Genomic DNA, 22,235 nt, shown 5'->3' with positions numbered 1-22,235 from the left:
CCCGCTGCATGTTTTTTCCCTCCCGCTTCCCCTCCTTGACCGGCGCTTATTTCTGCATTTATTCTCGCTCTTCTTTTCTCTTTCTCTTTCTTCCTCTCCTTCTTCCCATCTCATCTTCCCTTTTATTCTCTTTATATTTTTTTTCTTGTCAGGAAGAGGCGGCTGAATAGCATCCTCTTTTTGTTTGTGTGACGGCTACTATCTTCCGTCTTTTGACCACATATTCTTTCCGTTTCCCCTTTCTTTTTCCTCCGAAATCAGTCAGAATGGTTCAATCGTGCGTTCAATTATTCTCCCTGAAGGTCAATGGCCTTTCTGAGACTAACTGATTGTGTCTATACAGCGCTGTTCTGGGTTTCCCCCGTATGGGAAGACTCCGTGACCTCAAGAAGGCCACCGAGGCTTACTGGGGTGACAAGATCTCCCGCGATGAGCTTTTGGCTGAGGGAAAGAGACTCCGTCAGGAGCACTGGAAGATCCAGAAGAATGCTGGTGTCGATGTGATCCCCAGCAACGACTTCGCTTTCTACGACCAGGTCCTCGACCACATCCAGCTGTTCGGTGTTATCCCCGAGAGATACAGCAAGTACAACCTCCACCCCGTTGACGAGTACTTCGCCATGGGTCGTGGTCTCCAGAAGCCCGCCAAGGATGGCCAGGACGCCATTGATGTTCCTAGCTTGGTATGATTTCCTTCCAAAATCTCTCGTACTAGATTGTTGTGCTAATACGCTCTCTAGGAAATGGTCAAGTGGTTTGACTCCAACTACCACTACGTCAAGCCCACCCTCCAGGACACCCAGGAATACAAGCTCGCTGAGAACCCCAAGCCTGTTGTTGAGTTCCTCGAGGCCAAGGAGGCTGGCATCATCACCCGTCCCGTTATCCTGGGACCTGTCTCTTTCCTGACCCTCGCCAAGGCCGACCGTGGTCAGACCGTTGACCCCATCTCCCACCTCGAGAAGCTCCTCCCCTTGTACGTCGAGCTCTTTGCCAAGCTCAAGGAGGCTGGTGCCGAGGATGTCCAGATTGACGAGCCTGTCCTCGTCTTCGACCTTGCTCCCAAGTCCAAGGCTGCCTTCAAGCCCGCTTACGAGAAGCTCGGTGCTCTCGGTGACAAGGCTCCCCGTGTGACCTTGGCCACCTACTTCGGTGACATTGTCCACAACATCGATGTCCTCTCTTCTCTCCAGAGCCTCCACGCCATCCACGTTGACCTTGTCCGCAACCCTGAGCAGTTTGACACCGTCGTCGCCGCTCTCGGCCCCAACCAGACCCTCTCTGCTGGTGTCGTTGACGGCCGTAACATCTGGAAGACCAACTTCAAGGCTGCCATCGAGAAGGTCGAGCTGGCTATCCAGAAGCTTGGCAAGGACCGTGTCGTCGTTGCCACTTCCAGCTCTCTTCTCCACGTCCCTCACACTCTGGCTAGCGAGAAGACTCTCGACCCTGAGGTCCGTGAGTGGTTCAGCTTTGCTGTTGAGAAGACCAGCGAAGTTGTCGTGATCGCCAAGGCTGTCACTGAGGGCCCCGCTGCCGTTCGCGAGGAGCTCGAGGCCAACGCCAAGTCCGTCCAGTCTCGTGCCTCGTCTACCCGCACCAACGACCCCAAGGTCAAGGAGAGACAGGCTGCTGTCACTGAGGAGCAGCACAACCGCAAGTCTCCCTTCCCTACCCGTCACGCTGAGCAGGGCAAGTCTATCAACCTGCCTCTCTTCCCCACCACCACCATCGGTTCTTTCCCCCAGACGAAGGAGATCCGTATCCAGCGTAACAAGTTCACCAAGGGTGAGATTACCCCCGAGCAGTACGAGGCCTTCATCGAGAAGGAGATCCAGGAGGTCATCAAGATCCAGGAAGAGCTCGACTTGGACGTCTTCGTCCACGGTGAGCCCGAGCGTAACGACATGGTCCAGTACTTCGGTGAGCGTCTCACTGGTTATGTCTTCACTACCCACGCCTGGGTTCAGTCCTACGGATCTCGTTGCGTGCGTCCCCCAATCATTGTCGGTGACGTCTCTCGTCCTGCCCCCATGACCGTCAAGGAGTCCAAGTACGCTGCTTCGATCTCCAAGAAGCCCATGAAGGGTATGCTTACTGGTCCGATCACCTGCTTGCGGTGGTCTTTCCCTCGTGATGACGTCCACCAGTCCGTCCAGGCTCAGCAGTTGGCTCTCGCTCTCCGTGACGAGGTCGTTGACCTTGAGGCTGCTGGTATCCAGGTTATCCAGGTCGACGAGCCCGCTCTCCGTGAGGGTCTCCCTCTCCGTTCCGGCAAGGAGCGTGAGGACTACCTTACGTGGGCCGTCAAGGCTTTCCGTCTGGCCACTGCTGGTGTCTCTGACGGCACTCAGATCCACTCTCACTTCTGTTACTCCGAGTTCCAGGACTTCTTCCACGCCATCGCCGCCCTTGACGCCGATGTCCTGTCCATTGAGAACAGCAAGTCTGACGCCAAGCTTCTCAAGGTCTTCATCGACGAGGCTTACCCCCGTCACATTGGACCTGGTGTTTACGACATTCACTCGCCTCGTGTCCCCAGCGAGCAGGAGATCAAGGACCGCATCGAGGAGATGCTCTCGTATCTCCGTGTTGACCAGCTCTGGGTCAACCCTGACTGTGGTCTGAAGACCCGTCAGTGGGCCGAGACCAAGGCTGCCCTGACCAACATGGTCAACGCCGCCAAGGCCTACCGCCAGAAGCACGCCAACTAAATTAATTCTAACCTGACATAATAGAGATAAAGGGATGATGGTTTCTTTTATAACGGGGCAGACATTCTCAACCTGTCGCCTCAGGAGATGTGATGTGTTTAATGAGTTACGACGATGATACCAAAAGTTCAACATATGGGTTACGGGTTTTGCACTAGAGGATAAAAAATCTGGGGGTCCACGGAGTTCAACAGTTTTGACGATTTCAACATCGGCGTTTACGCCACCAAGCATCCACTTGTCTTTCAGCGGTCAAAAGGTGTGGGTTTGTCTGTTTTATTTCATTTGTATTTGGAAAGGGAAGTATGTGTGTGGTGCATAGTCACCGATGTTTCATAGTGTTTCAACAATGTGTTCTAGATAACACCCGAGGCATTGCCTCTTAATGCAATGTACCATTCTGATTGTTCTTGTAAACATCTTTTCCATCTAGGTGTACATGTTTCGATGCTACAACCACGGACACCACGGAACGGCAGCACCTCTGCTCCCAACAGCCTCCTCCCCAAACTTCTCAACATACCACTTTCGTCCCCAACGCGCATGAGGGAGCATATTCGCCACGGCATTCACAGCGAACACAAGCGCAGACAAAGGCAACGGCGCCCTCAACTTCTCTGCAACAACAGCCGCCGGAACCAACCACGGCGCCAACCTGATCCTCGGAACCGCCGCGGCCGCAGACGCCGTCGCAGCAATTGGATTCACGCTACCACTTCCAGCGGGGAAGATGGCCGTCCCGGTGAGCGCAAAACCGAACCACTCAATCCATTCGAAAACGTAGTGCGGGTAGAGGATTGAGCGGAAGACGCCTTGCTTGGGAGGGATGACGTAGACTTTGTGGTATTTGTTGTCATGGTCGTTGCTGGCATTGCCCTTCTTCGCAGCGCGTTTATCACCCTCCTCACGACGAAGCCGGAACAATGCCCTCTCAGAGTAAATATTCCCAACCATGCCGACAACAAACAACCCCAGCCCGACACACGGTATCAATCCAAACCCAGCTCCCCCATACGCACCCCCATTTCCACTCACAGCACCCTCAAACCCCTCAACATCAAGCCCATACCCCAACACCCACCCCGCCAGACAACTCGAATTCACCCAATTAAACCCCATCGCCGACACCATCACAAACACATGAATCGGCGACATGCTCGGCGCCACGAACCACGGCGAGATCACTGCGCGATTCACATAGTGCACCACGTACAGCAGTCCGACTAATTGGTTCTGCCAGGGGAGGACGCTGAAATCACCGGAGAGAGAGGCGTGGAGGGTGTAAAGGAGGTTTAGAGGGCCGACGATTTCCATGAGACACCAGGCGAGGCGGCCAGGGAGGTTTAGGGGGGAGGAGCGGAGGGAGGTTTTGCCGGCGGGGTGGTAGGAGAGGAGCCATTGGGCTATGGTTACCTTTTTTTTTGCGTTAGATTAGGGCTTTGGTTGGTTTAGTTTGGTTTGGTTTGGTGGTGGGTAGTTTGGGGGAGGGGGAGGGGGAGAGGGGACGTACGACTGGGAAGTATTGGAAGATGTTGACTAGGACCGCGTAGGTCTTGGGGGTGAGCGTGATGAACTCTCGGAAAGAGGGGAGAGAGCTAAGGGATGAGGAGATCATGGATCCCATGATTGCAACTGGTTTTTGCGGGGATCAGAGATCAGGGTGGATGTAGTGTAGAGATGGGTTCGAGGAGAGAAGAGTGAGGTTTCAATGCCGCCACGACAGACAATAAAGGGGGAAAGTGATAGTGACTGAACGAAACGCCTTCTTGCTTCTACTCTTTCAATTATTGCGCAACAGTCACTGCGATTCCATGCTGTTTGGTTCAAGAACACCGTCTCGAGCTGAGTTGAGCCGAGCTACTATATGAATGATATCATGGATCACATGACTTCTATACCAAATACGGAAACGCATTGTTCGTAATAATGCTGTTCATAGTGGTCATATACATAGCATCCAGCAAATGCCTGCTAAAATTAAGGATTTCAACTCATAAGTGGCATCGCTACTCTGTCGTGTCCATCTTCTCCGGTGCACTCTGCCCCCTCGCCTTTCTCCGCTCCGCCAACCGCTCTGTCTTGAATGCCGTGATCTTGGCCTTGAGTTCGGTGTCTACGGGAATCGAGTTAGCTATTGTTCAACCAATAGATACTAATGAATGTATATGCTTACCTGGAATGACATCCTCCATCTTCAGCGGTACCCGGTTAAACGGATCATGCGGGTCACTCAGGAGGTGAGATCGGATCGTAGATCGATCAATAGACATTCTTGACGCAGGGAGAATAACCGGGTCTTCCATCAATGTGTAGATCAGCGGGTCCAAGAAGTCGTCGGGAACCTCTCCAAGGTCCTCTTCTTCCTGTTCGTCCATCTCTTTGGCTCCCTTGACCTTCCGCTGCAGCTGCTCCCATTTCTTCAGCTCCTCCGGAGACTTAAGCGACCATTTGCGCAGGATATCAGCGGCCTTTTCGAAGTTCACGGGTTTGTAGGAGCGACCGTCACGTGCAACGGCAAAGATAAAGCTTTCCCTGTTCATTAAGTTGATGTACACGTCCACGAGCTCGCTCAGTAGAGCGCGCGGGTTGAATCCATATTCTTGCAGATTGTCCACGCGCAAGTTTAAGCTCTTTGGACCCACCATGGCATCCAAGTTGTAGTCCAACATGTCCGCCAACCGCTGCACAATTTCCGGCATTGTGAAAGACTCTGCCAGTGCGTGGGTGAAGAGCTTGAGCATGCCGACCGTCTCGTTCGTCAGCTGCATGTAGGACTTGGCTGTGCGCTGGGCAGATGCGAGATGCTCTTCCTTTTGCTGCCGTGCAGTGGGATCCATTGTGTTCCCGCTGCGCTTAAGCTCAGTCTGGGTATCGTGGATGGTCATAAAAGCGCCAAATGACTCATCAAGAACGAATGTCACGTCGTTAAGAAGAAGGTTGACATATCGGACGAAAAAGTCGTGGTTCTGGTTGGCCTGGTTCAAGAGCTTTGTCTGATATAGCGTGTTGGGCCAGATGCATTTGATGATCTGAAAAATCTCGTATCGGATATTAAATTTGTCGTAGAACTGGGTGTGTGTTCCTGTATGTTCAGCCTCAATGTAGAACTTCATGAGCGAGTGGAGGATATAATCGTTGGCAAACGGCATGGAATTAAGAAGGTCCACCAAAACACCACGACCGCCACCAGGGCGCGGCCATGTCCCGCGGAAAAGGATCGACACCAAACCAGCCTTCAAGTATGGGTTCTTGATATAACCTGTGCTCTCCAAAAACGTGATGCAAAGCATGACCACTTCATCCCCTTGCGTGGCGGTGATGATCTGCGGCATGCACCACATAATGAACTTGAAATTGCTGACAATGTCATCCAGAAAGTATTCAGGTAGACACTTGAAGACTTCTGGCTGTTGTTCGGGAAGAGGCAACTGAAGAGTCTGCCGGGGGAAGTCAACACCGGAGACCAGTCTCAACAGCCAGACGATGACATATCGCATGAACAACATGGAACGGGCCTGCCATTGGTCGTCGAACAGCACACCCTGAAGACTGTACTTCAACGCGAGTCCGAGATCCAACTTGTCCTTGTATTTTTTCAACGCCTGTTCAAAGACCCGAAGTTGCATTGGATTGCTGATCCACCGGTGTCGCTCTGTCTCGAACCGCCCGATCGTGGTCTCCATATGCCGGAGGTCCTTTTCTAATTGGTCCAGTTTCGAAGTCAGGGACTCACTACCGTAGTGGTGGGCAGCAACAGTAAGGAAGAAAATCTCTGTAATGAAATTAGAAGTCCCGTCTGCCTTTCTCGAGTAAAACGCGTCCGAAGCGTGCTGGTCGGCATTGATCTTGGTTTCATCCTTCATGTCAACACGGGGGTTCCGGTGAAGATATGCTGCATCAATTCGGTCGATCTTATAACTTGTCAGTAATCTCGGCTTGGTTGGTACGCTGTCCTTCTTCTACATACCTTGGTAAAAGATGCATCCATAAACGGTTCACAAAGTTGATCCAAGCACGTCGTAAGGTTGAACATGAATCCATCCGATGAAACCGCGTTAGGGTCAACCTGCATCGCTCTCCGCTTATGGTTGATGTTCATCGCAGTAGCGAACCAATCCAAAACTCGTTCTCGGGAATCCTTCGACGCACGAATCAGATGGTTGATGATGTCGAGAAGGTCGGCACTGATCATCTGCTGCATCATGCGGAGAGACCGTTGGGAGTTCAAGATGTATGACTGGTCCCTGGACTTAGGGCTCGAGAAATACTGCATGGTAACATTGGGTTCAAGCGGCGACAGCCGGAACCATGGTCCCAGAAGCGTGCGTTTCTCAAACGACGGTGGGTCTCGAGTTGCATTGAAAAGTGAAGACTCCGTGATGGCAGATGCAACAGCTGCATGACGAACGAGGTTTTGCAAAGCCTGGACGTATATGTTAATCGAGGGGGCATCTTTGCGAGTCGAGAAACACGAATCCCTTGTAACATACCATCACGTAAGGTTTGTACTCATCGTTGATGTTCAACTCAGCCAGCTCTTGACTTAAAACCTCGACAGCGGCGATGAAAGCGGGCTTGATATTTTCGTCCTCGTCGAACCTCTTAACGGCCTCACCAATGAAATCGAGATCAATACCCTTATCCTCTTCCGGGTCCAAGAGCAAGAACGGTTTCAGCGGAGATCCATTAGACTCGGCTCTACAATTGATCAAAAGCGTCAGTAATCCTCCAAACGATTGTCTGCCAGATGGAAGAAACGCACCCAAACATTTCCGGCATCGTAATAGCAAACATGCAATAACTTATGCACAGCCGCCGAGCCTCAGAAATAGCATTAAACTTGGCATCATCATCCCGCGGCCGACGGAACCCCTTATGCAATCTGCAAATTCTCTTCCAACACGGCAACAAATAATCCAACGGTCTCTTGACATTCGACGCGGCCTCCAACAGCGCCTGGTCTAAAACAGCCGAATCGATGCGAGGCTCCCGACCCTGCTCTTCCAACTCACTTCGCAGTGCAGGCAAGTAATATAGTCTCTGCCCATGGATATCCTTCTGCCGGTCCTCTCTGAGCGAAAGCTTAAACACAGCACTCAATGTCCGATCCTCAAAGGCTTCAATGCTTTCTTCGGCTCTTGGTTGCGGAGGCGGCGTGTTCGAAATGGGCGTGACGGTTTGCGACTGGACTGCGGACGACGGAGCTGTTGGCGTGATCTTTATCCGTTTCCCTTCTGACGGTTCTGGTCTAGGCGATGGTGCGTGGGAGTTGGATGTGCTTGTCGTGCCGGTCTGTGGCTGCGAAGGCACTGGGAACTGGGGCGTCGAGCTGCTGGGTTGTGTAGGGGTCGTAGGTGCGCTGGAATCCGAGCCTTCTCCGCCTGGAGAGGAAGGGGTTGGGTTTCCAAGCTTTGCAAGACGCTTGTTGCGGATCTAGATAAGCAAAGTTAGCGCGGTGTTCTAGCGACTCTGATGCCCGCAGCAACTGACCTTGTCCGCATCCGACATGTTATCCGACATCCTCTAAGACGAATACCGTTCTGGATATACAGAAGTTCTGACAAACGAGAGCTTCTATCCGCGGGACAAGTTATGTGGGGAGAAAGTTCAATCTCGTCTTGACACCTAGGCACGGAAATAAAGAGATACTTCTGGGGTAGAAGTTAGAAATGCAAAGCTAAGAGCAACGCCAGACAGTCCAGCTGATGATAGACAAATGTCTCTTTCGCTCTTTCTGTCTGGCCGTTGTTCTTGTTGGCGACAATTCGGTCATCGTCGTTGAGATTCGCCTGCATCCAAATTACATAATCAACTCGCCGCCACAGTATTTCTCCGCCCCGATATACCAGCACATCATATGGAATGCTATATCAATTCAATGCAGAGGCATATTCATTCATTGCTAATAGAACATAAGGGGGAGAAGCATGCCCATAGAAGGCCAATAATCACACACAATCCCATGTACGCCGGACAAACATCACGCGCTATTGGCATATAAAGAGCAAGAGAGCCAAAAGGAACAGCCGAGACAAGATTAATTATAGGAATGAGCCATCTCTGTATGCAGGCAAGCAGAATATACGCTAGTTTCCTTAATATTTCTTCTTCAACGAATCCAGCCGTTGGCAGCTCTTCAACTCCAGAGATCGCGCTGCCTTCATCTTCTCCACATCTGGGAAGAACCATCCCTGGGCATCCTGAATCATGCGCTCACGCACATTGACTTCGTTTTGGCATTCGTAGCGCAGCTTAGTGACATAATCTACTTCCACTCGTTGGTCTAACTGTCGGAATTTTCGCGCATTGTAATCGTTCACATCGCTGGGGTTGACAAAGTAGTCGATATTGAGTTTCGGTGTCATTCGGTGCATGGTGTGAGGAGGTACTGCAGCGTCAAAGCGATATGAGGGACCGGATGGGGCTGACGAGGAAGAGGAGAAGAGCGATGAGAGGAGAGGAAGCACGAAGAGAAGGATGAGAGGTAAAAGTTGCTGGAACATAGCCCAGGCCGAAGGGACCGCTTCCGGTTCATTGGCTTCGCGTGGCCTTCTTCTTGGCCGTGGGCCACCGAATTGATGGACGCGGACTCCAGGACCTCCTCCCATGTTGAAGACAAACTGCGGACCACCTGTAGTTACAGGCATTAGCAAATTGATTCCAACGTGGGTACGTTGGATGAAATGGTTTAATCTTCCGTACCAAACGGACTGAACTCACCTCCCATTCCACCAAACCCGCCGCCGAAGAAGCGGTTGAATAGCTCCTCTGGTGAGATCTCCTCCTCGAACATCGGGCCGCGAGACCGTGGGAATCCGCCTCCGAAGCCACTGAATCCACCACTGCTGAAAGGCGACGCGCCGGCTGATGCCCCAGCAGCGCCCGGGTTGAACCTGCTGTCGGGGTCTCCTCCAAACTTATCGTACCGTGACTTCTTATCCGAATCGGATAGAACCTGGAAAGCGCGCGACACCACTATCATCGAATCACATTAGTTTCTTCCGGAGAAGCCTGGAAGGATAAATTAAAGAACCCACGTTTAAACGCCTCATCTGCGCCCTCATACCCATTTTTATCTGGATGTGTCAACAAACTCTGTTTCCGATATGCCTTCTTGATCTCGCCATCTGTAGCAGTCTTTTCCAGCGATAAGATCTCGTAGTAAGCGGTAGGGGTGCATTTCCGTATGCGAATCACGGCTGCTTGCTGTTCTGGTGTGTATTTGCGATCTTGATTGCCTTGGTTATGTTGCCGGGATTTCGCACTCCCGCTGTCGAAACCCGATGTCGATGCGGACATGGTTGCTTCCGCTGGATATTTTTCGTCTTATATCGTCCTCACAGCGAATATAGGATGGAATGGTTCGTTGGCGCAGGTGTCGTGAGGGAACTCAATCCCGCGACGGAGAGGAGATGATGGGCGAGACGGGACCGATCGATTAAACAGAACGCTTGGACGATGCGGAATCAGATTATGTCGCCTGGCAATAAAACTGTGACGTTGCCGGTATGGCACGAATAAAGGGGGAAATGGATCTTTATGCCTGGCGACGAAATACCATCCGGTCAACAATCAATCAATCGACGTGGTGTCTTCTTCCGGAGAAGTTCTGGTCGCCGCGCTAATTTATGGATTCGTTAGTCAGACTTCACCAACTGCGGAGTAGACAACGCTGGACAGGATTAATCTACAACGTTAACTGCGATTGAAATGTGACTATAAATTCTATTGCTCTACATTCTTGTCCTCTTTTCATCTGACGCCGCAGCAGAACAGGAACCATGACCGACACTGACACCCCGGCCGAAGGGACTAAGCAGTCTCTCATGCAGACTGCCAGAGCATGGGGAGGTATATCATACACCTTGATGAAGCTCTACAACCCTTTCTTGAGTCGATCTAACGTTGCTTTTTGATATCCATAGAGAACCCATTTACTCCCACTCTCCTGGCCACAACCATCGCCGCCCAGCACATGCGTCCCTTCCAAGCGTTTCCGATGCTCTTCCCTCCCGTCCTACTGTTCACGAGCTACGCAAACCTCCAAGGCTTCACAACCGATAGTGCTGGGATTTCAGCAGCGTGGTCTGGTCTCTATCTGTTGCTCGCAGGTCGACGGAGACAGCCGTTTATGAAGAAGTGGGGTGCGCGAGGGATCGTCCGGGGCGTTACAATGGGTCTTTGCTTTGCGAACTTGGTTGGTGGTGGTTTGGCGTATACTCTGGGCAAGCGGGAGGAGGAAGAGGATGACGAGTAAATGGGGGTGGTAATTGATAATTGGGTTCGATTCTTTGGGCAGGCGTCATCGCTGGTGTTGGGGTGGACATAAAAGCTTCAGTTTCTATGTACATGATGTATTTGTACGCTATCATGACTATCATCAAATCGACATCATTCTCGATTGATTACTTTCATAAACCATGGTCAATCGGCCCGTCAACTACCAGCATACGGCGTCTCCCGTAGCAGAAAGTCCAGGACCCTGGGCGCAACCAAAGTTCCCAAGAGCCCATGATCCTGCTGAACTGCCTCCCGAGCTTTAGTCGAACTGACCGGAGGATCCTCCGGCCTACTACCCTGGACCAGCTGAATCCGCTGCGCCCATTCCGGCTTCCCGCCATCACTAGCCCGACCTCCTTGGGCAAGGTTAACGAGGAAGCTCTGCTGCTCTTCCTGACTGCCCCATTCATCATTGGGTCGCATGGTTACCCGTAATCTGTGTTGGGACAGGAACGGTGCAAGAGGCTGAAGAATATGCTCCGGAGGGTAGTACTTGGGATTGAAGATGCGAATCAAGGTGTCGTAGCCAGTAAGATGGACTTGTTCAAGTGATGCGGGGTAGATATCTGCAGTTTCGATTTCTGCTGCTTTATCCACAAAGTAAGGTTTTCTTGTTACACCAATGTCAATCTGTGGTAACTGTTGCTGTTTCTGCTGCGATGATTGCAGATGCGACAGGAGGTCATGGGCAAACAGCTCCATCATGACAAGGCGGTCCTCGAACGAGGCCGGCTTGGCGGGTTTATCTGCATTCTGGGTGGCCAGCAAGAGCAGCAATCGGACTGGGGAGTCAGGCTTTTCTTGCAGAGCCGAGGTTGCGATTTGAAAATGGGCGAGTGTGGGAGGGTTGAAGGACGAGTCGAGGACGTAAAGAATGGAGGGAGAGGGCGGGCGATCGGCGGGGACGGAGGACAGGATTTCGAGGTTCTTAGATGAGGCGAGGAAATTCTTCCAGGATGTGTTATAGTGTAATCGCAAGGCCTGTAGCGAGGGAGTGGCCATTTTGAATATGTTCAATAAAGATGGTTGCGATGTTGAGGATGACGTTGGAGAGGCTTGACGAAGATCCGAGGTTCGGATAAGAGAACTATACATAGCAGTAGATCCATGATTAGCACTCACATCAACTCAGTTGGTTTACAACAAACCGTTAGAGTTGAGAGAGTGTCTGGGTATTGTTTTAGATTGAGAAAATTGAGATCTTGTCAATTGTGCCAGTTGATCCATGGTCCCTCATGTTGATATATCTTTTGCATAGAGCACGACCAGAGACAAAGAGAAATTAGCTTGAATAAAAAGGTGCAAAAAATAGCAGTGCTAGCATTGGACTGCAACTGTATCTGAACAGTGTTAGATTGACTGTGGCATGCCCTACTACTCCTCCATTCCCTTTTGGCCTCATATCTGCATAATTGATGATGATGCTGACCCTAATCAATGCAAAAATATGTGACTTCTGCTTCCAGCCCAGTATTCTTTTTGTTCTGTCTGCGCTCAATGACCGAACCGAATGCGTGGGTAGTAAGTGTACTCAATCCGTGCGATTCATAAACCGGAGATGATATCTGATGGGATTCGTGACAATACCTGGTTATCTTTCATTCTGGTGAACAAGAAAAAATTATTGTGCGGCATCTCGGATAAGTATTTTGATATATGTATAGATATCGTCGTGCACCTGGACATTCCACGTACTATACTTATCTTCCATCAATTGGTATCTGGTCAAGAGAGAGGAGTTTGAATCGCACATACACCGGAGCAATAACAAACGTAACAGACGTCATGCTGAATCTAAGATTAGAACCGGCATTTGACAGCCGAGTTGACACAGATAAGGTTGGGTGCGTGTTTGAAGGTAGAATCTAGCGTTTTGGAATGAGATTGTCCTATAATGCTGCATTAGCGAGCATAATGTTCAAAACCGCATACGCTACAAGATACTCTGCATTTTCAGTTAATATACAATCAATTCATTGTCAAGACTACCAAATACGCTTAAATAGACATTGCTGTACTTCAATTTGTATGAAACTGGGGGTAAATTACCCGATTAGGGAACGTGTCTTCCTGCCAACACCTGCTTTTGACCGACGGACAGGCAGACACGCAAGTGCAAACAAAATCCTCGAATTGACATGCAATGTACCAAGGAAGTCCAGTGTATTCTCTTGAATCCAGACCATTGTAGTGAAATGAGTGGGATATGGCATACTCCATACAATAAAAGCACTGGCCAATCAGGATGCGTGTTTCGGAAGCTTGAAACAACCCTCATAACACCATACCAAATGAACCCGTATAGCGGTCCTTCTTTATAGACTCGAGGTTTCCTCCTCTTCTCCTTCCTTTTTTCCCCTCACCACCATCGGACTGACCACCGGTATTTCATTCTCTTTTCTCTTACTTCCAGTCACTCGTTTAACTCGCGAATCGATTTCGCAGTTACTTTCATTCCTTTTCTTGTCTGGAACGAGTTCTGTTTCAAAAGGCATTGACTGCCCTTGTTTCCTTTCCATCATGCATTTCGCAGGCACGGTTCATCTCGCGCTTCTGGCGACCTTTGCAGCCCTGGGAGAGGCCAACAACAACCTCCCTAGGGCCTACAGCCAGGCTGCTCCGAGTTCGTCTGCCGTCACCTCGTCCCCTCAGTCTTCGTCGGTATATGAGGCTGTTCCAGCCTCGCCCTCTTCTTCGCCTGCGCCTGTATCTCCGTCTTCATCATCTGCCGTCACCTCGTCCCCTCAGTCTTCGTCGGTATATGAGGCTGTTCCAGCCTCGCCCTCTTCTTCGCCTGCGCCTGTATCTCCGTCTTCATCATCTTCTGTTGCCTCGGCCTCTCAGTCTTCGTCGGTGTATGAGGCTGTTCCATCTTCGTCCTCGTCTTTGCCTGCGCCGGCATCTCCGTCTTCGTCATCTGTTGTTACAGCCTCGTCCTCGTTTTCGCCTGCGCCGGCATCCCCATCTTCGCCGTCTGTTGTTGTTTCATCCTCTTCCTCGCAGGCCATTTACCCGTCCTCCCCTGCGGTGTTCAATCCTTTCTCTTCGTCTGCTGCCCCGTCGTCTGCTGCAGCACCATCGTCATCGTCGGCTGCTTTGTTCTCCGCAGCTTCATCGTCCGCTCTTTCATCATCTGTGGCTTCGTCTATGGCCTCTCCATCTTCATCCAAGCCCGTCTCTCCTTCATCCTCGTCTATCGTGACTCGGCCGATTCCTGTCCAGACTGAGACCGATGTCGAAACCAAGACGTCGACTCACGATGTCACTCTCACATACACTCTCGGCACTGGCACCTCTACTTCTCTCGTGACGACCACTGTCCAGAGGACCGTCACTCAGGTCCAACAGGTGGTATGTTTAACAATCGCGATTTGCAATGTAATGAAAAGTAGCTAAGACACTATAGACCGAAACCCCCTTTGAAGAGCAGACCGTTACCATTACTCCCACTCCCAAGGTGGAGGTTGTCACTATCACGCCTACCGCTGAGGGCTCGGCAGAGGAACAGACCATCACGGCGACTCCAACCCCAGAAGTGAGCACCATCACGGTCCCTGGAACTGCCCAGGAGATGGCCAAGGAGGAGCCAACCACCACTATCTCTTCCACTTCTACCATCACCTATACCGTGTGGGTCGTTCCTTCGACCTCTGCCGTCCCAGGAAACGGCCAGACTGCGGGTAGCGAGCAAGCTGCGGACAACGACACCACTGGCAATGGCCAAACTGCCAACAATAACATGGCTGTTGTCACTACCGAAGCTGCAGCTTGCAGCCAGGCTACGGTCACCGTTCATGATACTGTCACTGTTCATGACACCGTAACTGCGCAAGACACCGTCACTGTGGTATGTACCGGCGTTCTCTCAGTATAACCTGGGAGGGAAACTGACAGCCAATCTAGACTGCTATCCCTACCCCCTCATTGACTCCTACCGCCGCCGCCTCCTACGAGAACTCATCGTCCTCGTCTCTGGCTTCCTCTCCCATTCTCTCTTCTTCCACCCCTATTCTCCCGGCTGTCACCACTCCGGTGATTGTTTCCAGCAGCCGCACGTACGGAAATGGAACCTGGCCCATGTCCAGCAGCTTTGCGAAGCCCTCCAGCTTCATCACTAGCCGGGCACCTCAATCCAGTGGCTTCCGTCGCTCCTAGATGAGCTCTTGCTGGGGCCCCTCTGACAGGTTTTTGATCTTGATCGTGACCGTGTTGGTGCTGATATAGTACTGAGTACATTTCTTTTCTTGTGTCTTCTTTATTCGTGAATATTTTTCACCTGGTGGATGCCACTCGTTAGGTCTTGATTGACCTTTCTCCCCGGGTATTCTCTTCTCTGTAGGATCTTTGAGAGTTTTCTATAAATTCTTTTTTTTTTCTTTTTTTCCTCTTTAATGCTCGATTGAATCATGAGTTTTTGTATGTCAGATCAATTTCATACTAACGCTTATATATAACAAAAACCAGGTCTTGACCCTTGAAGCATCAGAAAACATATATTCATCGTACTGCTATTTTTCAAGTAAAATGAGTGGTCTACTGTCTAATGACTCCATAGTAATTCCTGTCAGACGAGACGATCTTGGTAGAGCCAGTACAAAGGCGTACAAGCATGTTGAGAGCTCATCGGTGCAAGTGTCCCGAAAGGTTCAAGACACTCAACTGCATCTCCGCTATGATAAGAACTGCGACAGTTGTCTGAGGAGAGTAATAGATCAAAGGGCATGAAATTTTGGGTTCAATGGCAATATAAAAACTTAACTCAGTGAATGAAAGAATGCGACGGTAGCGAGACAAGATGGATTTTTGAAGGGTGGGAAAAGTAATTCTGTGCGGTCAGCCCTCTTTAGACTCGATGCGTCGCTATCTCTCCTACTTGACCACATCCTCTCCCTTTTGACACTCTATATTCAATAACTATCTAAACTGAGCTTGTTCAAAACTATTGACCCTCTTCGACCATGCGTTTCGCTCCAGCGCTCTGGTGACCTTTGCGGTCCTCAGAAACGCCAGCTGTAACAGCCGCCAGGAGTTTAGGATCCTCATAGTCATCCGACTCATGATATTCTGGTGTACGACCAGACCATCAGGCCTCCTGTGGCGATTACAATCTCCCACATTGATGAAGCGCAGGCCGTTTTGGAGTCATTTACAACACCTCCAAATGAGTAAATTAGGAGCAATGATCAGGCCACTGGGAAAGATGGAACTACAAATGAGCAAGACTTTATCGCAGCTCTCGCGCTTGGCAATCATAAAACGTCACGATTTAGCGAATGGGACTCTAAGATCCAAGCCACGAAGCTCATAGGTTATGATGGTCGTACGCCAGAGCAATACATCATGATTCATTCTGGATGGCAAAAATCCTAGAAAATTATGAATTTTGTCCACGCCATAGCAAATGAGGGGATTGAGTTCAATGAAGTGGCTGCTTTTGAGTATCTCGGCCCTCCGACGAACAAGGGCAATGAGCAGGTTATAAGGGGATTTCCTTGAACCTAGCCACAATATAACAAAGATGGCTCCCATCCTATCCTGGTTCGACTGGATGCTGGTCATGAGATGTGATGAACCCGAGTTTCAATGCATGCGTGGCTTAAAGAAAAGCATTGCATACATGGCACAAGATGATCCTGATTACCGAGTTGCAAGAATTTCTTCTTATCCCAGATACTTCAAGATGCAGACTTTGGATGAGGCCATGACCTGGACCAACCCAAAGCTGTACCCTTCCAGTGAGTATGCAGACCTCGCTTTATACTACAACAACCAGGCACGGGTCTGGATCCACGAGCTATTTCACATGAATTGGGTATCAACGGCCGGGATCTATGGGGACAATGATCATATAGTCGATATGATCCTTCTGTATCAGAGGAGAAACAGGCTAGACGAGCGTCAGACGGCATATGGGCCATTGGTGACTAAGGCTCTGGTACGGGCAGCGTTCAAACCCGGATTTCTGACTATCATAAATTCAGATAACCTGGCACTGTAAGCGTGCGTGAAATATATCCAAAGAGACAGTTCTCATCATAGTTCATCCCTACAGGATACAGTCAATTCCCATTTTCTAAAAAAAAATCAACGCCCTCTCTCAAGATCCTATCTCTCATAACCTGCCACTCCAACCAAGTCATTCCCTGCACAAGACAATCCGCCAAATCATCCAACTTCCCGATATCTTTCCCCTTCTCCTTCCCACGCTTCTTATGCCACTTTGCCAAATAAGCATGCAAAGTCTCATTCAACCCGACATCATCCCCGACAATAAGATCCGTCGACAAGCCCCCGTCCTCGTCAACTTTGCCCGTTATGGGATGCTCAGGATCGAGCCAGTGCCCCGCAAGATCAATCTTAACCTTTTTACCATCCTTGGCAGTCTTCTTCTCCTTCCCCTCGAGGAAAACGTTCTTGAAGCCCATGCGTTCACCCCAGTAGCGCAGCACCCGCGAAGGCTCTATCCCATGAACAACAGGCCCGGGTCCAAAATCAACGAGATTCCCAGACCCGAAAAACCCACTGAACGGCGCTGGCTCGTGAGAAGAAAGACTCAGCCGCCGCTGTCTAGCTAGAGTATACAGCACCGCATAAAGCATGCCCTCAAACACACCCACGCGCAACGACCACTCCTGCACCGCGACACCGCTCGCGGAGCGAAACCGCTGGCGCTCGATGAGGATGTGCGTGGGCTGGTACTTTTCCATGAGTGTGATGAGAAAGGCGTAGGCGTTTTGGGCGTAGAAGTCTGGAGTGTATATTTCGTTCATGGTATGGGCTTCTTTTTCTTGTTCTTTTTCTTGTACTCTTCTTTCAGATTTCGGTATCGATGTGTCTATGGGTCCTGGGGATGTGGATGTGGATGTGGATGTGGAGAGTTGGTTGGCGCTGATGTCTATGCGGTGCCATGCATTCAGTGTGACCTCTGATTTTTTCGCTGATTTTGAAGTTGGAGAAGATGATGGGGATACTGTTAGATGCGCAAAGGCTAGATTCCGAATCCCCATGTCGATGCTCAGCACGCTCAGGCCCTTGTCTTGATTTTGATCATTTTCGCTTTTCTGCTTCTTCCCCGCTTCATGTCTTGACAATTCTCCCTGTATCCGTTCTAGAACGGTGGCTTTGGTCCCTGCAAATTTGATCCCCGTTGCTTGGGCGATGCTTTTGAGATGTGCAGATTTGAGGGTTGGGAGAGTTTTTTGCCAGAGTTGGGGTTGGCAGAGCGGGCGTGTGAGGTGCATTTTGCACTTTCCCTCTATTTGTAGGGGGGTTTACTATGGGTGTTCGTATGCAGACATGGGCAGGTTTGACGAGGATGTTGATGTTTTTCGATAGTTATTAGTTATTCATGTGTGCATAGTGTTGATTACTAATGCCATTTATGCCGTGCATAGTTAATTGTACCCTAGTGATGTCTGCGAACTTTGTCTATCCGAAGACATGCCCCGGACAACAATCGACTTTCCCGTTCTTGAAACAACGTGCGAGTAGTAAAACATTTGCTGCACAGCTGGGGGCATCGACCTAACGACCCCAACGAGTCTATCCGGTGGAAAAGCGACCCAACCAAGTTCACATGGCGTCAGTCGAGTGCAGAGTAGAGTAGAACACAAGATACTCCACCACAACAATGTTCTGCCAAATCTGCATTAATCTAACATAGGGTTTGAAACAAGAAAACCACGTGATGCTGCTTATGTGAGGCGGATGTTTTTGAAGCGACTTCGTTCCGTAATTGACCAATTGATCTGTAACCCATTCTTTGTGTAAGGTTTTCTATGTGCAAATTTTAGTAGAATATCAGAAATTCTCAAATTGTTTGAATCGTATAAATCGCATGGCTTGTTACAAGGGCGACTGACAATATCATTACTATCATACTCTATATCTGATAGCAACCTCTTGCATATCTATTCTGAAATGACCCCCGACCTTTCCCTCCCCTCCCACAACCCCAAACTCAACACCTATGGCAACACAAACTGGGACAACGCCTCCTTCGTCCTCTACACCCTAATCGACCTCCCACACATCGAACTCATCCGCAAAGCCTCGACCTTTGGAGAACGCTGGATGCAAGCCTCAGAATACTCAGACCCCCATCTAATCCGCACCTCCCCAAACCCACAACTTCACCAACAAAACCCTCAAAGACATTCTCTCCGCCCAGATCACCATGGACAAGGAAATGACTCCCCGCTCAGATCCCAGCGCAGACGGGGATCTGGGCTGGTGGCCTAATGCGTTTATCGTTGTTGTAGATCGGGAGTGGGAGGAGACGGGGTTTACTGTTTGTGTATTCGGTTTATGATGAGGAGAATTGGAAGGAGAAGGGGATGCTTGCGATGAGGAAGTTTTTTTTTTTTTTTTTTTAAAAAAAACCGAAGGATGCGTATATTATGCTTTCGAGTTTGGTGTTTGGGGATGAGTATCTTGAGGAGATTGGGGAGGATGGGTTGGCTGTGTTGGAGAGGGAGGGTGTTGATTATTTCAGTGCCTGAAAGGCATGTGGTTTGGTATGCTTTTCTGGTCGTTTCATTCTACGAGAGTCTGCGAGGTAGCCTTAATCATTAGCAGGCAGGGGTTAAGACTTTCAGGTCAGATATTGTAGAAAAACACGCTTAGTCGATAATGATTAAATACATTATTCCTATGGTATAAGCCTCTATCACCAATACCAACAACGCCAAAACCAAATAAAGCCATAATCCAAAAGACGCCAACCCAACCAACTACCAACGCAAGACGCTAAACTGCACAACACTAACAGTAATATAGAACACAACAAGAAACCGAAGAGGAAGACTAGTTCATCGTACAATCGCTAATCCGCGCGTACTGCAAGTCCAAAATATCCTCCGGCGAAAGACTCTCCCTCACATAGAGCAGCGGCGCCCACACACGCCAATGCAACACTCCCATATGTGCCAGCCGCATTGCAATCCGCTCGATATCGTATTGCTGCTGTGACATGGTTGTAGTGGGGAAGACGAAGCAGGGACTGCGTTGCGATTCGCAGATCCCCAGCGGTGACAGGGCGAGGTACTTCTTGGCCAAGGTGCATGTTGCTGTCAGGAGTTTCTCGCGCATCGCGCTCTGGAAGTACAGGAAGAGGTCCGATTCATTGGAGAGGTGCCATTCCAGAGCTGCTTCGATGGGAGCTAGGATGTCGTCGGAGATGCCGCTTGCGTCGCCGCAGCAGGCGGCACTAGCAAACCGAGCCATTTCCAATGCGATGGACCGGACGATCTTTAGCCACCGGGGTGAGTCTCCACGTGCCCAGTCTTCGTGGTTGCTGTTTTCCTCCATTAGAGATCCTATCCGTGTCCGGAAGGTGGCGTAGGTTTCTGCTGGGGCGGAGAGGAAACGCTTTTGCGCATGGATGTATGATTCGAATATATACCAGCTGATGTCAAGGGTGATTAGGTTCTGCAGACCTACTCGCAGTTGCCACAGCCGGTCTGAGTCGAAGAGGAAGGTCTCGGGGAATTCGGTTGGTTTTTGGAATTGCAGTAGTAAATCAGCCAGGCCGTGGAACATGACCGTGATGGGCCAGTAGCTGTCTCGCGACGTCTGCTTATCCACCGTCTGCAGGAGCAGGTCTCGATGTCCGTGGTACCACCGTCGCGACGACTCTACTCGAAAGTGACCCCTTTGGACCTTGCTCTGGAAGTACTCCTGTAGAAACGGAACGGTATCTTCGATGAGGAATGCCCGGAAGGCGCGGATTTGGTGGTTTGCGACATCCTATTCAGTCAGCGCACTCCTTGCACTTAGTGAGATTCCCTCATACCAGTTTCATGGCCTCCAGAATGGCGAAGAGAGTCTGTAGGCCAGTGACAATCCCTCTGGAATTCTGTGCCTGCAAAGCCGTACTAATCTGCTTCACCATCCGGTCCGCCCATTCGTCGCGCATCGGGGCGCAATGCGTCTTGAGCAGCGTCGACAACCAAGTAGCCATCCCAACCATGTCAAGAACACCCTTGCGGATCTGCTGCATCAGTAACGAGACCTCCAGATTCTGCATAACGTCCGGATGGTCCCGTTCAGGCACAAGCGTCTTGAGGATATCCTGTAACGTCTCGAACATGACAGGAAGTCTGGGTTCGAATTGCTGTTCCGGCTGTTCACCATCCTTCCCTTCTGTCCCACCCACAGCTGCGTAAAATGAATAGACGGAAATCTCCGATGCCAATGCGTCCCAATAGTCGGCCGCCTCTTTCCGCTTCCGTTTCCCCTTCTCACCATCCAGGTCGGGCTTGAAATGTAGATCGCGATCGAAATTGGCGTCCATGCGCAGGTTGATATTGCTCATTATACAAGGCAGGTCCAGCTCGCTAAGCGTCTTCTTCGTCACTGGCGGATATCTCTTTGCTGCAAGCAGTAACCTTTGGTCCCGGGAACTAAGTCCTAGAGCTGTCGGGATTCCCATTGCTTTGGACGAAGGCGGCGACACTCCAATCGAGCGCGAAGCTGCAGAGGAGGATATGCGACGGGGGTTATTGCGATGAGGCAGTTTCGTTGTTGGCTGCGATCTTTGGTTCGTGGGTGTTGCTGGGCCTGGTTTGCTGTGTGTATCGGCGTCATTTTGGGCGAACTCGTTCGAACGGCCACTGCTTCCGTATGCCTCCAAGGCACCTTCTCTGCTTTCCTCCTGCTTCCCCGGTGTTTCCCTCCGTGCTTCCTTGGCTCGTTGCAGATCCATTTTGGTGGTGAGATTCCCTATACTTCAGCCCGGTACTTCCGTATAGTAGTAGTAGAAGAGTGATAGAAGAGTGACGAAAGGTAGGAAACCCCGGGAACTCTGACGGCGAACTGGGGAGTTGTGGAAAGTGGCAGACTCAGGCAATAAAGGCGAGAGACACAAAGCAAGACAGTTCAGTCCCTGCGCCCGGCCCTGAAGGATGAGTTGAATCAATGGCGCAGAGGGAGGAATCCCTTGTACTGATGTCGCAGCCCTTTGTCAGTTTCTGCCTGAGGCACCGACTGCGATAAGGAGACAAACCACCACTTTCGCTCGCGAAGAATTTCTTTCTTTTTCTTGCCTTCTTTTCCTCCTCTTTAATTTCACTTTTTATCTTTTCCTTTTCCTTTCTCTGTTGAGTTGATAATTGAAGGGTAGTCAGAACGAGGATGTGGTTGGTGGTTGCTGTAGTAATTACTGAATCGGACAGCGAAGTAGAGGAAGGAAGAAACCGTTGAAAAAGAAAAGGGAAAAAAGAACCGACTGGCTCCCAAGAG

At 50.4% G+C, this 22,235-nt stretch overlaps 10 protein-coding genes across 10 annotated transcripts; 4 read left to right on the top strand and 6 right to left on the bottom strand.

Moving 5' to 3' along the window:
- Positions 1–266: 266 nt before the first annotated feature.
- MET6 (5-methyltetrahydropteroyltriglutamate--homocysteine S-methyltransferase) lies at positions 267–2,714 on the top strand (the record flags this gene model as incomplete). Its single annotated transcript, XM_043284962.1, has 3 exons — positions 267–277; positions 344–683; positions 741–2,714. 3 exons carry the CDS (start codon positions 267–269, stop codon positions 2,712–2,714), a joined length of 2,325 nt encoding a protein of 774 aa, XP_043133702.1.
- A 450-nt stretch (positions 2,715–3,164) lies between these two features.
- ACHE_20637S (3-oxo-5-alpha-steroid 4-dehydrogenase family protein) lies at positions 3,165–4,338 on the bottom strand (the record flags this gene model as incomplete). Its single annotated transcript, XM_043284961.1, has 2 exons — positions 3,165–4,127; positions 4,225–4,338. The coding sequence occupies 2 exons, from the start codon at positions 4,336–4,338 to the stop codon at positions 3,165–3,167; spliced, it is 1,077 nt and encodes a 358-aa protein (XP_043133701.1).
- A 382-nt stretch (positions 4,339–4,720) lies between these two features.
- Positions 4,721–8,234, bottom strand: ACHE_20636S (ubiquitin-ubiquitin ligase UFD2; the record flags this gene model as incomplete). The annotated part of the gene is made up of 6 exons (XM_043284960.1): positions 4,721–4,827; positions 4,888–6,625; positions 6,682–7,137; positions 7,205–7,412; positions 7,477–8,147; positions 8,205–8,234. 6 exons carry the CDS (start codon positions 8,232–8,234, stop codon positions 4,721–4,723), a joined length of 3,210 nt encoding a protein of 1,069 aa, XP_043133700.1.
- Positions 8,235–8,809: 575 nt separating this feature from the next.
- On the bottom strand, positions 8,810–10,013 carry ACHE_20635S (J domain-containing protein; the record flags this gene model as incomplete). Its single annotated transcript, XM_043284959.1, has 3 exons — positions 8,810–9,345; positions 9,435–9,689; positions 9,752–10,013. The coding sequence occupies 3 exons, from the start codon at positions 10,011–10,013 to the stop codon at positions 8,810–8,812; spliced, it is 1,053 nt and encodes a 350-aa protein (XP_043133699.1).
- Positions 10,014–10,495: 482 nt separating this feature from the next.
- On the top strand, positions 10,496–10,971 carry ACHE_20634A (uncharacterized protein; the record flags this gene model as incomplete). The annotated part of the gene is made up of 2 exons (XM_043284958.1): positions 10,496–10,565; positions 10,640–10,971. 2 exons carry the CDS (start codon positions 10,496–10,498, stop codon positions 10,969–10,971), a joined length of 402 nt encoding a protein of 133 aa, XP_043133698.1.
- A 179-nt stretch (positions 10,972–11,150) lies between these two features.
- On the bottom strand, positions 11,151–11,996 carry ACHE_20633S (nicotinate-nicotinamide nucleotide adenylyltransferase; the record flags this gene model as incomplete). Its single annotated transcript, XM_043284957.1, has 1 exon — positions 11,151–11,996. The coding sequence occupies one exon, from the start codon at positions 11,994–11,996 to the stop codon at positions 11,151–11,153; it is 846 nt and encodes a 281-aa protein (XP_043133697.1).
- A 1,518-nt stretch (positions 11,997–13,514) lies between these two features.
- Positions 13,515–15,149, top strand: ACHE_20632A (uncharacterized protein; the record flags this gene model as incomplete). Its single annotated transcript, XM_043284956.1, has 3 exons — positions 13,515–14,345; positions 14,401–14,841; positions 14,898–15,149. The coding sequence occupies 3 exons, from the start codon at positions 13,515–13,517 to the stop codon at positions 15,147–15,149; spliced, it is 1,524 nt and encodes a 507-aa protein (XP_043133696.1).
- Positions 15,150–17,053: 1,904 nt separating this feature from the next.
- On the bottom strand, positions 17,054–18,235 carry ACHE_20631S (uncharacterized protein; the record flags this gene model as incomplete). The annotated part of the gene is made up of 1 exon (XM_043284955.1): positions 17,054–18,235. The coding sequence occupies one exon, from the start codon at positions 18,233–18,235 to the stop codon at positions 17,054–17,056; it is 1,182 nt and encodes a 393-aa protein (XP_043133695.1).
- A 679-nt stretch (positions 18,236–18,914) lies between these two features.
- ACHE_20630A (uncharacterized protein) lies at positions 18,915–19,495 on the top strand (the record flags this gene model as incomplete). Its single annotated transcript, XM_043284954.1, has 2 exons — positions 18,915–19,226; positions 19,382–19,495. 2 exons carry the CDS (start codon positions 18,915–18,917, stop codon positions 19,493–19,495), a joined length of 426 nt encoding a protein of 141 aa, XP_043133694.1.
- A 304-nt stretch (positions 19,496–19,799) lies between these two features.
- On the bottom strand, positions 19,800–21,699 carry ACHE_20629S (TCP11 family protein; the record flags this gene model as incomplete). Its single annotated transcript, XM_043284953.1, has 2 exons — positions 19,800–20,741; positions 20,788–21,699. The coding sequence occupies 2 exons, from the start codon at positions 21,697–21,699 to the stop codon at positions 19,800–19,802; spliced, it is 1,854 nt and encodes a 617-aa protein (XP_043133693.1).
- Positions 21,700–22,235: the final 536 nt, after the last annotated feature.

The sequence above is a fragment of the Aspergillus chevalieri genome, chromosome 2 (assembly GCF_016861735.1).
Source record: "Aspergillus chevalieri M1 DNA, chromosome 2, nearly complete sequence".
In the NCBI taxonomy this organism is placed as follows: domain Eukaryota; kingdom Fungi; phylum Ascomycota; class Eurotiomycetes; order Eurotiales; family Aspergillaceae; genus Aspergillus; species Aspergillus chevalieri.
Note: the sequence above shows the minus strand (reverse complement) of the source record. Positions and strands in the feature narration are given on the sequence as shown.